Source organism: Culex pipiens, chromosome 1 (assembly GCF_016801865.2).
Source record: "Culex pipiens pallens isolate TS chromosome 1, TS_CPP_V2, whole genome shotgun sequence".
NCBI lineage: Eukaryota > Metazoa > Arthropoda > Insecta > Diptera > Culicidae > Culex > Culex pipiens.
The window spans coordinates 47567455-47580388 of record NC_068937.1 but is presented as its reverse complement, the minus strand read 5'-3'; the positions used below and the strand labels follow the sequence as shown (position 1 = coordinate 47580388).

General features: G+C 39.9%; 2 protein-coding genes across 2 annotated transcripts; both read left to right on the top strand.

The window, feature by feature from the left end:
* The first annotated feature begins 1506 nt into the window (after positions 1-1506).
* LOC120426604 (zinc finger protein 471-like) lies at positions 1507-3528 on the top strand. The gene is made up of 3 exons (XM_039591396.2): positions 1507-2243; positions 2304-2992; positions 3053-3528. Exons 1-3 carry the CDS (start codon positions 2094-2096, stop codon positions 3216-3218), a joined length of 1005 nt encoding a protein of 334 aa, XP_039447330.1. The 5' UTR covers positions 1507-2093; the 3' UTR covers positions 3219-3528.
* A 2388-nt stretch (positions 3529-5916) lies between these two features.
* On the top strand, positions 5917-10964 carry LOC120426605 (zinc finger protein 234-like). The gene is made up of 4 exons (XM_039591398.2): positions 5917-6132; positions 6193-6851; positions 10194-10730; positions 10787-10964. Exons 1-4 carry the CDS (start codon positions 5983-5985, stop codon positions 10944-10946), a joined length of 1506 nt encoding a protein of 501 aa, XP_039447332.1. The 5' UTR covers positions 5917-5982; the 3' UTR covers positions 10947-10964.
* Positions 10965-12934: the final 1970 nt, after the last annotated feature.

The window sequence follows — 12934 nt, the reverse complement described above, 5'->3', positions numbered from 1 at the left end:
GAACAATGAATAAAAACAGTGTTTTTAAAAGCCATTTAAGAAATTTTGGTTTCTGTTTTTATTTTATAAAAAAAGATAAAATAGTTACGGAGTTGATTTGAAGCAGCGCGCGCAAGCCTTGCAGGATTATTCATGTTTCTAGCGTATTTTTCGGTGATTGGTGTTTTTTATGCTTTAATTAATATGGCATTAATTGTTTTACGATTTTAAAAGCACTTCCTATATCATCGTTGATCAGAAGGCACGGCGTCGGGTAATTTGTGCATTATTTTTTCAAATGTGTTAAATTTTCACGGTGAAAAAGACTTTTCTATAGAATAATGTATCGAAACGCTGACACTTAGTATAGACCCTTAGTGCGCTGGCCACGAGGAGGTCCAGACTCGTTTTTTTGCATTTCCATCTCTTCCATTTTCGTTGTATCGTTGTTATGATTCAATTGTTAGTAGCGGGACCTCACGGTTGCTCTGCATCGTGTTTTTCGGACCCTATTGTTTGATATTTTATTTTTTATAAGCCCTTCTTTTATCATCTTTGATCGGAAGGCACGCCGCCGGTTTAGTTCGCGGTGTCCTGTTCTCTTTTAGTTCAAATTCTTTGATTGTAATAATTTATTTCAACTGGCAGTTTTAGTATTAACTCATCAAACTATCCCTTTTATGAACAGTAAAGCGTATTTTATTTACTATTTTTGAAATTTGTTCGCGTTTTTAAATGGTACAAACAGTAAAAATATACTGATAACTCCATCCCATAGCACTACTGCTCGGTTGGCACGCGTTCGATTAAAAAACTTTTTAATCAATCAATTATTTATCTTTCCGCAGCCGGCTGCCTAAGATTTTTTTTAAATTTCAACCGATAAACAAATTGCTTAAAGTCACATCACATACTACAGTGAATCCTGACCTCATACCCATCTTACTGACCCCTCAAAACTTATGTGATACTTTGTCAGAGACGCAGCCGATTTAGCGGTCTCCATCACTCAAGTATCGGACTAACATTCCCATCCACTTCCCCGTGTCTTACCACTGGTCGTAGCCGGCGTCGGTATTGATCAGCATGTTCATCTGTTGTGGTCCACGGAGCAATTTTGGGGGGTCTTGGTCAATAATGAAGTAGCAACTACGGGTAGACACCAATGCTATGATATGCTGATTTTAGGTTATGTTCCGGCTTTCGGTCATTAAAAATCCATTTCGGAACCTCTTTCTGAACTTTTCCGTAGATTCGATTAATACAGAAACTTTTTATTCGAATCCTAGAAAAAGGAGAAGGAGCAAAGTGATGTTTGCTTGTGACCAACAGACAAAACAAAAAACAAACGAAATCGCGAAAATAATTGGGTACTAAAGCCTTATGTCTATTTTTATGTACAACGGTAAAAAACACGATTAAAAACCATTTCTGATCACTTTTTTTTCATTTTAATGCAAAAATTTTTTTTGACGAGACAACATTTTTTCGATGGATCAACTATGGTCCCCTTGGAACGAGCTGCCACACAGAAAAAAATAATGTAAATTTGGAAGCTTTAATTTTGGAAGGTTGAATATTACCTCTTTTATGATGTAATTTTACCTCAATTTAGACTGAAAAAGTGACATTACACCAGAAAAGTGGTAAAATTACACATTTCCAGAGGTAAAATTACAACTTTTTTCTGACATAAAAGATGTACCCCTTCCCAGATGTAATATTACCATGATTTTTTTTTCTGTGCAAGTAGGAGCTTTTCTGTCAAGAAGGACCGCGAGGTTAATTTTTCAAAGTTGATTTAAAAATCCATTTTAAACTCTTTGTGGTCGTACAAAGGGTCATTGTACTCAGAAAAATAAGCTTTATCGCTGTAAACAATAATATCAGCAATCTAAGCTTCATTTTAGGACCCAATTGCTGAAATCAAATCTCTCTTTTTAAGAACCTCGATAGCTTGAGGTTAGACGCAATGTTCTTACCACTGGCAGCGGCTTTGACAGTTGATACCTTTTTGTTGGTAAACAACTGCTTAATGCTAAATAAAAACAAGTCGGATAACAAACTAGTCGAGTTTGATTGTTACTAATAAACAACTTATTAGTTGTAAAACAATGAGTTCGGAACTAATTATTGGTGATAGTGAATCTTGTTTAATACCATGCCGTTTGTGCCTACGAGAATACGAAAATGATTACATGCAAGACATCTTCACAGAGGAATCCAACTTGGAAGAGCGCATAATAAAGGCAGTTTCGGTTGAGGTGGGAAAAATATTGATTGAATTGTATTTTATGTTTTATTCTTCCTGTTTATGATTCCAGCCCTCTCGCGCTGATCAAATGACCCATATTTGCTCAAACTGTAACGCACTAGTCGCCCTAATCATCAACTTTCGTACTGCTTGTCAACAAGCCAACGATCTTTTGAAGAGTGAAACTTATAGAACTGTACGATCTTCTACCTGGGAACGCTCAAATGCGGAAGAAACGTTCCGCCGAGCTGCCAACCTAGTTCAAGAACATCGCTATGAAGTCAAAGCTCTGCTCAAGAGCAACGAAATTCAAGCTGGCGAAGCCACAGAAAATTTCCTGGAGGACGTCAAGTGTGGACCGGAAATACCACATGTTCTTGAGCAGGACGACGAATCTCCCTCTTCACCGGAAGAATCTTCCATAGCAGCTCGACTTACATGCGGAAAGCGAGGCCGCGAAAAGATCATGTGCCCTATTTGTGGCGAGATGGTGTCGCTGGAGACCCTCGAAGGCCACCAGAACCGGCACGCCGGAGTGCAACCTTTCACGTGCGATATTCCTGGCTGTGGGGCAAAGTTGTACTCCCAGCTTGCCCTGCGGCAGCACCGCAGTCGGCACAATTCTGCGAGCAAGTTCTACGACTGTGGAGTGTGCGGTAAGCGGATCAAGAGCGCGGCCTACTGGTTGATCCATCGGAAGAGCCACACGGAAGAGCCGCGGTTTTCGTGCGATATTTGCGGGAAAAAGTTCCACCGGAAGTGAGTTCGTAAAAACGGTTGAATTAAAGCTAAATTAAAATGAAATTACTATTTTTACAGATACAAGCTGAAACAGCACTCCACGGTGCACTCCGGAATTGCAGAGTTTCAGTGTGAAATTTGCGGCAAATATTTTACGATCAAGCACAACTTGACGGCGCACTACAAGTTACATGCTAGGAAAGATCAAAAAGCAATGACAAACACAAACTTTAACGAAAAATAAGTAAATGCAAAAAAGCGAAACTTCAAGACTACGCGCACATTTTTTCTTCAATAGTAGTAGCCTATCAAAAGTAGTACAGTACTTGTTCGGTAACTGGGCTGAGAACGTAGCCTAGTTACCGAATGCTGCTCGCTAACTGGGCTGAACGGAAAATGTCGAGGGGACCACCAACGCATTATATTTTCTTAGTGAAATATAAAAATAAAAGTTATCTAAATTTAAGTTTAGAGCCAATTCTTCATGTTTTCTTAAACCATGACTTGGAATTTCACAAAACAACAAAAAAAGTTTCGTTTATTACACCTGCTTGTTGCATCCTTTGACCCCTATCATTTTGGTTTGTTTTTATTTTTTGACGTTTGTTTGCTTTTTTAAGGTATCGAGCGGTTTAGTGATTGTACACGGGGGGGGGGGGGAGGTTGAGGGTGGGGCGGGTGTTGAGAATATACCGAACAACTACTGTATTTTAAGAATAAGCCGCATGAGGAATACGACGAGTGCGGAAAAATCCGATTTATGCAACGAAAAGAACTTCTTGCAACTCCGAAATGAAACTTTTTACTTTTTTATCCTACTAAAGTGATTAAATGGACTTTTTATCCGCTTCAAAAAGGGTACTGTTTATAAAACTCATTTGAGTTGAGAAAAGTTCAACTTTTCAGAACGTCATTTTGGCCCGGTACTAAACAGTCGTCTTTTCGTAATTGTAAAGTATACAATTGATAAAAAATTCGCAATTCGCAGTTTTCAGCGTAAGAACGGGCCTTGACCGATCTTATGCACCAGGTTCCCGACAAACACGCACTGCCCTTACACCTACATCTCACCCTTGCTCTGAGTCAGTACGAGCAACACGCTTTGAGTGTTCGTGCCAGGCATGCACACCTTCTTTTCCGGTTACGCATTTTAACTCGGCCGGGGGTGGTACATTGCGTAGGGTTTGATGTAAGTATAAGCGCCTAACCATCTATAATGTGCCTGTCAACTTTCATTAAGGGGTTACATACATGTAAAAAATCACAAAATTTCATATTTCAGAAAATTCACTAAATTCGTTAAAATGATGATTTTCAATCACTCCTGAAAGTTTCATCAAAACATTTCGTGACTGAACTGAGTAAGAGACGATTTAAGTTCACAATTTTACCGAACTGTCAAATTGTGTGAACATTTTTCTCTAAAAACCGAGTTGATTTACGGCTGCCACGTTATCTCGAGATTGGATGGACCAAATTGGCTGAAATTTGGGTTGAAGACTCCCAAGACATATCCGGTGTGCATGACGAAGCCCGATTTTGAAATTTTGCTTTTTTTTTTAATACAAAAATCAAAAACTGCCGATTTTTTATATGAAAAACATCAAAATATTTTTATCTTTTTAAAATTTAAGTTTTTGAAAATCGACCTTCGTCATGCACACAGGACCGATTCAACGAGTCTTTACCAAAATTTTGAGGCAATTTGATCAAAGCAGTGTTGAGATATCGTGGCACCCGTTTCTTGAAACTGCAAACTTAAAATAAGGCTTTCTAGTCAGAAATTTACCAACACATTCAAAGTATGTTTACATGACAGCTGGACGTTTGTTTGCATCAGGTTTCCTATCTCTTTCTAGCAAAATTTTTCTGTCAAGCGACTTCTAGCTGGTTTATTTGACTGACTGCCCGATATGTCAGCCAACATACTTCGCAGGGCTGTGACAGCTCGAGCTCGATCATTGTTTGCATCAGGACACTGTGACGAGGAGTTCGTCATTTTTGAGTTAAAAATATATTTTTTTCACTGGGCCTAGAAAGCCTTATAGAGTAATCTACGTGCGCATGTATTGCGTGTACGTACACGAAAAAGATTGAGGTTAAATTTTGTCCGGACAGCAAAATCAAATGGTGCGCTAGTGTGTGTACGCGAAACGTCATAAAGCTCTATAGGCTGAAGAGGGTATGGTTCCCCACTAGTACGTTAAGGAAAAGTTTATTTTTAAGAGAGAAAAGCATTGAGAGATAAGCGAATCAAAAGTTAGTAAAATCAAAATGAAATTATGTATAATAAATAGAAGAATCAATGAAGAAGTGGAGATAGATGGTAGTTGAAAATAAAATAAAATTAAGAGAAACCCCGTTCTGCGATGCTCAGGTACATCCACAGCAGTTGACTCAACATACTGCGAATCAAAACAATACCGTCTACAATCACAAATTACTTCCCCTTCCCACATTGACGCGCCCCTTTCTTCTAGCCGTCTCTACTCTGACCCTCGCTGGTCAAAGGTTTACGAGTCGTTTCCACAGACCACCAGCTAGGTTACACCTTGTCATCATGATGACTAAACCAAGCCAACGTGGAGGTAAGAAAATAGGACACTTGCAAGGAACCAGAGCCATGCTGTTTTGACCAAGATGATCTAACAGCACTACGGATGTAATTGGGCTAATTCCGGGATGTTCCTCGCCGGGGCGTCAACCGAAGTGGCATGCTACAAACACACATACATTTGCTCAGAAATTGGTGCTGAGTCGATATGAATACGTGAAGGTGGGTCAAGGAGGACAAATTAAGAAGTTTAGTACATATTCGAGTGATTTTATAGCCTTACCTCGTTGAGGTGAGGAAGGCATAAACATTATAAACACCTCGACAAACGCCATTTTCCTACCACTGGCAGTATTTTTGACAGTTGCGACTCCTTTGTTGGTAAACAACTGGAAAATATAAATTTGAACTGGTCAATCGTGTTCAACGAACAACTTTTTTTTGTTGTAGAATAATGAGTTCGGAACTAATTATTGGTGATAGTGAATCTTGTTTAATACCATGCCGTTTGTGCCTACGAGAATACGAAAATGATTTCATGCAAGACATATTCACGGAGGAATCCAACTTGGAAGAGCGCATAATAAAGGCAGTTTCGGTTGAGGTGGGAGAAATATTGATTGAATTGTATTTTATATTTTATTCGTCAATTCTATGATTTCAGCCCTCTTGCGCTGATCCGATGACCTATATCTGCTCAAACTGTAATGCCCTAGTCGCCCTGATCATCGACTTTCGAACTGCTTGTCAGCAAGCCAACGATCTTTTGAAGAGTGAAACTTATAGAACTTTACCATCATCTACCTGGGAACGCTCAAATGCGGAAGAAACGTTCCAAACGGCCGCAAATCTAGTTCAGGAACATCGCTATGAAGTCAAAGCTCTGCTCAAAAGCAACGAATCTCAAGTTGACCGAGAAACGGAAGATTTGTTGCTGGACGTCAAGTGTGAACCGGAGATGCTCCAAGAACTTGGGGAGGACGAAGAACCCACAGAAGAAGCTCAACCTTCCCGCAAAAAAGACGGATCCGTATGCCCCATCTGTGGCGAATTGGTGTCGAAGAAGGCCTTCGAAGGTCACCAGAACCGGCACGCTGGAGTGCAACCTTTTACGTGCGATATTCCTGGCTGTGGGGCAAAATTGTACTCCAAGCATGCCCTTCAGCAGCACCGCAGTCGGCACAACTCTATGAGCAAGACCTTCGATTGCGAAGTGTGCGGGAAGCGGATAAAAGGGGCGGCCTATTGGTTGATCCATCGGAAGAGCCACACGGAAGAGCCGCGGTTTTCGTGCGATATTTGCGGGAAAAAGTTCCACCGGAAGTGAGTTCGTAAAAACGGTTGAATTAAAGCTAAATTAAAATGAAATTACTATTTTTACAGATACAAGCTGAAACAGCACTCCACGGTGCACTCCGGAATTGCAGAGTTTCAGTGTGAAATTTGCGGCAAATATTTTACGATCAAGCACAACTTGACGGCGCACTACAAGTTACATGCTAGGAAAGATCAAAAAGCAATGACAAACACAAACTTTAACGAAAAATAAGTAAATGCAAAAAAGCGAAACTTCAAGACTACGCGCACATTTTTTCTTCAATAGTAGTAGCCTATCAAAAGTAGTACAGTACTTGTTCGGTAACTGGGCTGAGAACGTAGCCTAGTTACCGAATGCTGCTCGCTAACTGGGCTGAACGGAAAATGTCGAGGGGACCACCAACGCATTATATTTTCTTAGTGAAATATAAAAATAAAAGTTATCTAAATTTAAGTTTAGAGCCAATTCTTCATGTTTTCTTAAACCATGACTTGGAATTTCACAAAACAACAAAAAAAGTTTCGTTTATTACACCTGCTTGTTGCATCCTTTGACCCCTATCATTTTGGTTTGTTTTTATTTTTTGACGTTTGTTTGCTTTTTTAAGGTATCGAGCGGTTTAGTGATTGTACACGGGGGGGGGGGGGAGGTTGAGGGTGGGGCGGGTGTTGAGAATATACCGAACAACTACTGTATTTTAAGAATAAGCCGCATGAGGAATACGACGAGTGCGGAAAAATCCGATTTATGCAACGAAAAGAACTTCTTGCAACTCCGAAATGAAACTTTTTACTTTTTTATCCTACTAAAGTGATTAAATGGACTTTTTATCCGCTTCAAAAAGGGTACTGTTTATAAAACTCATTTGAGTTGAGAAAAGTTCAACTTTTCAGAACGTCATTTTGGCCCGGTACTAAACAGTCGTCTTTTCGTAATTGTAAAGTATACAATTGATAAAAAATTCGCAATTCGCAGTTTTCAGCGTAAGAACGGGCCTTGACCGATCTTATGCACCAGGTTCCCGACAAACACGCACTGCCCTTACACCTACATCTCACCCTTGCTCTGAGTCAGTACGAGCAACACGCTTTGAGTGTTCGTGCCAGGCATGCACACCTTCTTTTCCGGTTACGCATTTTAACTCGGCCGGGGGTGGTACATTGCGTAGGGTTTGATGTAAGTATAAGCGCCTAACCATCTATAATGTGCCTGTCAACTTTCATTAAGGGGTTACATACATGTAAAAAATCACAAAATTTCATATTTCAGAAAATTCACTAAATTCGTTAAAATGATGATTTTCAATCACTCCTGAAAGTTTCATCAAAACATTTCGTGACTGAACTGAGTAAGAGACGATTTAAGTTCACAATTTTACCGAACTGTCAAATTGTGTGAACATTTTTCTCTAAAAACCGAGTTGATTTACGGCTGCCACGTTATCTCGAGATTGGATGGACCAAATTGGCTGAAATTTGGGTTGAAGACTCCCAAGACATATCCGGTGTGCATGACGAAGCCCGATTTTGAAATTTTGCTTTTTTTTTTAATACAAAAATCAAAAACTGCCGATTTTTTATATGAAAAACATCAAAATATTTTTATCTTTTTAAAATTTAAGTTTTTGAAAATCGACCTTCGTCATGCACACAGGACCGATTCAACGAGTCTTTACCAAAATTTTGAGGCAATTTGATCAAAGCAGTGTTGAGATATCGTGGCACCCGTTTCTTGAAACTGCAAACTTAAAATAAGGCTTTCTAGTCAGAAATTTACCAACACATTCAAAGTATGTTTACATGACAGCTGGACGTTTGTTTGCATCAGGTTTCCTATCTCTTTCTAGCAAAATTTTTCTGTCAAGCGACTTCTAGCTGGTTTATTTGACTGACTGCCCGATATGTCAGCCAACATACTTCGCAGGGCTGTGACAGCTCGAGCTCGATCATTGTTTGCATCAGGACACTGTGACGAGGAGTTCGTCATTTTTGAGTTAAAAATATATTTTTTTCACTGGGCCTAGAAAGCCTTATAGAGTAATCTACGTGCGCATGTATTGCGTGTACGTACACGAAAAAGATTGAGGTTAAATTTTGTCCGGACAGCAAAATCAAATGGTGCGCTAGTGTGTGTACGCGAAACGTCATAAAGCTCTATAGGCTGAAGAGGGTATGGTTCCCCACTAGTACGTTAAGGAAAAGTTTATTTTTAAGAGAGAAAAGCATTGAGTGGAGTGGAAAAGCATTGAGAGATAAGCGAATCAAAAGTTAGTAAAATCAAAATGAAATTATGTATAATAAATAGAAGAATCAATGAAGAAGTGGAGATAGATGGTAGTTGAAAATAAAATAAAATTAAGAGAAACCCCGTTCTGCGATGCTCAGGTACATCCACAGCAGTTGACTCAACATACTGCGAATCAAAACAATACCGTCTACAATCACAAATTACTTCCCCTTCCCACATTGACGCGCCCCTTTCTTCTAGCCGTCTCTACTCTGACCCTCGCTGGTCAAAGGTTTACGAGTCGTTTCCACAGACCACCAGCTAGGTTACACCTTGTCATCATGATGACTAAACCAAGCCAAAGTGGAGGTAAGAAAATAGGACACTTGCAAGGAACCAGAGCCATGCTGTTTTGACCAAGATGATCTAACAGCACTACGGATGTAATTGGGCTAATTCCGGGATGTTCCTCGCCGGGGCGTCAACCGAAGTGGCATGCTACAAACACACATACATTTGCTCAGAAATTGGTGCTGAGTCGATATGAATACGTGAAGGTGGGTCAAGGAGGACAAATTAAGAAGTTTAGTACATATTCGAGTGATTTTATAGCCTTACCTCGTTGAGGTGAGGAAGGCATAAACATTATAAACACCTCGACAAACGCCATTTTCCTACCACTGGCAGTATTTTTGACAGTTGCGACTCCTTTGTTGGTAAACAACTGGAAAATATAAATTTGAACTGGTCAATCGTGTTCAACGAACAACTTTTTTTTGTTGTAGAATAATGAGTTCGGAACTAATTATTGGTGATAGTGAATCTTGTTTAATACCATGCCGTTTGTGCCTACGAGAATACGAAAATGATTTCATGCAAGACATATTCACGGAGGAATCCAACTTGGAAGAGCGCATAATAAAGGCAGTTTCGGTTGAGGTGGGAGAAATATTGATTGAATTGTATTTTATATTTTATTCGTCAATTCTATGATTTCAGCCCTCTTGCGCTGATCCGATGACCTATATCTGCTCAAACTGTAATGCCCTAGTCGCCCTGATCATCGACTTTCGAACTGCTTGTCAGCAAGCCAACGATCTTTTGAAGAGTGAAACTTATAGAACTTTACCATCATCTACCTGGGAACGCTCAAATGCGGAAGAAACGTTCCAAACGGCCGCAAATCTAGTTCAGGAACATCGCTATGAAGTCAAAGCTCTGCTCAAAAGCAACGAATCTCAAGTTGACCGAGAAACGGAAGATTTGTTGCTGGACGTCAAGTGTGAACCGGAGATGCTCCAAGAACTTGGGGAGGACGAAGAACCCACAGAAGAAGCTCAACCTTCCCGCAAAAAAGACGGATCCGTATGCCCCATCTGTGGCGAATTGGTGTCGAAGAAGGCCTTCGAAGGTCACCAGAACCGGCACGCTGGAGTGCAACCTTTTACGTGCGATATTCCTGGCTGTGGGGCAAAATTGTACTCCAAGCATGCCCTTCAGCAGCACCGCAGTCGGCACAACTCTATGAGCAAGACCTTCGATTGCGAAGTGTGCGGGAAGCGGATAAAAGGGGCGGCCTATTGGTTGATCCATCGGAAGAGCCACACGGAAGAGCCGCGGTTTTCGTGCGATATTTGCGGGAAAAAGTTCCACCGGAAGTTAGTTGGTTTAAAGTGTAGAAATGTAAGCAGAACTAAAATGATTATTTTTTCAGATGCAAGTTGAAACGGCATTCCGCGGTGCACTCCGATAATGCTGAGTTTCGGTGTGAAATTTGTGGTAAATGTTTTAGTGTTAAGTACAATTTGACGGCGCACCACAAGATACATGCTAGGAAAGATCAAAAAGCAACAACAAACTTCACCGAAAAATGAATAAATGCATAACATTGATTTTTTTCTCTTTTTTCAAGGCTTCTCACTTTTCATGTCCTGCTGAAGTGATGAAAAAGCTTTCTGATTGCCAAAAAAAAAGTTCAGTAATGTTCATTATACCCAAGTAACATTTCAGGCTTTATCAAAGCTGTCACAACCGCTATAAACCCTATCGGCCAAAACCAACATTAAAACCACTAAGTCGTAACAGCCTCCCCAGAACCTCGATAAACCTTACTCAAAACCCAAAAGGACCTCCGCAGAAGGTTGTCATGGCCTATTTGTAATTTATAAAACCTACATAGAAGTTCAAAGCTTTACAACATCCTCAAAGCCTTGATAAAACCTTTGTTAAAACCTTGTCAGGAGTTAAGGAAAAATGACATTTCATACGTCTTCAAACGTCTTAAATGCCAAATAGGTTTTATTTTGACAAAACGTAAGTAATAATCATTTTGACGTTTGATAAAAATAAAAACTATTCAAACGCTTTTTTCATATGAAATCATTTCATCAATTCTCTGTTAAATTTTCGGCATTGAACAATTTTCAAGAAATATTTTGCAAACAATAAAATTTATTACAAAGAGTCATTCTGAACCATGTGTTAAAGACACAACACACAAACCCTAGAGCTTGATACCCATATTGCCCCAAATCTTATGGTTCCGCAAATGTCCCCTTATCGGAACATCCCCGGGGCCTCCGGCCACTCCAGGTGGTGGCCACTACTGCCAAAATGTCAAATTTCATGTCCAGTATCAAAATCCCTAAAGTTTGATACCCATATTGCCCCAACTCTTATGGTTCCGCCAAATGTCCCTTTATCGGAACATCCCCGGGGCCTCCGGCCACTCCAGGTGGTTGCCAGTTCCAATATTCAACTCCCGCTCATGCCGGCTGGCATGTCTTGATGCGTCGACGATCCGAAAATTATGAGGTAGAGTGGGGGTGATTTTAGATACATCAACCTCACGTCTCTCGATTGACTGATTGGGAAACGTTTGTTCAACCAACCAGCGTGCGCTAAGAAGAGGGGAATTTTGCCGAGAGGGGAAGGTGAAACCAAAGCGTTTCATTTCGCTTCGCGAAATTTTGGATTGCTACCCTGTATAGAGCCCTAAGACGAAGTTCTTCGTCAAAAATATTATTTTGTAATCATAGTTTTTAATGTTAAAAATATTTTATTGCAATTCTTTGGATTTTTTTTAAACATTTATCGCTATGTTAATTATATCAGAAATTCAGCATAAATGAGTGTTTTCGTTAAATTTAAATAAAATTTCTCACTTCTCTATTTATTCAACAAGATGGCGGTCAATCACATTCAATCAGAACACGCGTTTAGCGCCATATTTTTGTACTGCTAATTGGGCCCTAAAATAAAGCTTAAATTTGTGATATTATTGTTCACAACGATAAAGCTTTTTTTTAGTACAAAGATCCTTTGCACGACCGCAAAGGATTTAATTTTTTTTTTTCTTTTTTTTTTTTTTTTTTGCGGATTGAGGTGGGATAGCCAGGATCAAGTCAGTCCAAGTCCGGTTGTGTAAAGGAACGGTAATGGTCGTGTCAATCACATGCGGATCGCTCGCACTCCATGGGAGCGGGGATTGAGGACATGATTGGGTAGGTTAAAATGAGATTGTGTTTGTGAGAGTATGTAATCGTGTAATGATGTAAATAAGCTAAATCGAAACTTCGTGCTCAATCGCCGCCCCCAATGTTCATTAAAAACCCCGTTCGCACGAGCTTCCCAAAATCAGCGCTATAGGTTTAAACTGTCGAGACTGTTAAACCCCACAGAACTGATTCCAAGGAACCCTAGCGAACGGAGTACACTATCCACGCACAAATGGACCTTTACTAACCGATTATTAAACCATCCCAACAAACGCAAGGTTATCAAAATGAATTTATATGTTGAGGTTTACAATCAATCAACGAAAGTAATTAATTATCAGAAGCAAAGAAAACAACAGAAAACA

Excerpts from the sequence above, each read along its gene's own strand:
- LOC120426604 (XM_039591396.2), top strand. The coding sequence starts at position 2,094 with ATGAGTTCGGAACTAATTATTGGTGATAGTGAATCTTGTTTAATACCA. Across the intron at positions 2,244-2,303 it reads TAAAGGCAGTTTCGGTTGAG|CCCTCTCGCGCTGATCAAAT; the intron begins GTGGGAAAAATA and ends TTATGATTCCAG. Across the intron at positions 2,993-3,052 it reads GGGAAAAAGTTCCACCGGAA|ATACAAGCTGAAACAGCACT; the intron begins GTGAGTTCGTAA and ends CTATTTTTACAG.
- LOC120426605 (XM_039591398.2), top strand. The coding sequence starts at position 5,983 with ATGAGTTCGGAACTAATTATTGGTGATAGTGAATCTTGTTTAATACCA. Across the intron at positions 6,133-6,192 it reads TAAAGGCAGTTTCGGTTGAG|CCCTCTTGCGCTGATCCGAT; the intron begins GTGGGAGAAATA and ends CTATGATTTCAG. Across the intron at positions 10,731-10,786 it reads GGGAAAAAGTTCCACCGGAA|ATGCAAGTTGAAACGGCATT; the intron begins GTTAGTTGGTTT and ends TTATTTTTTCAG.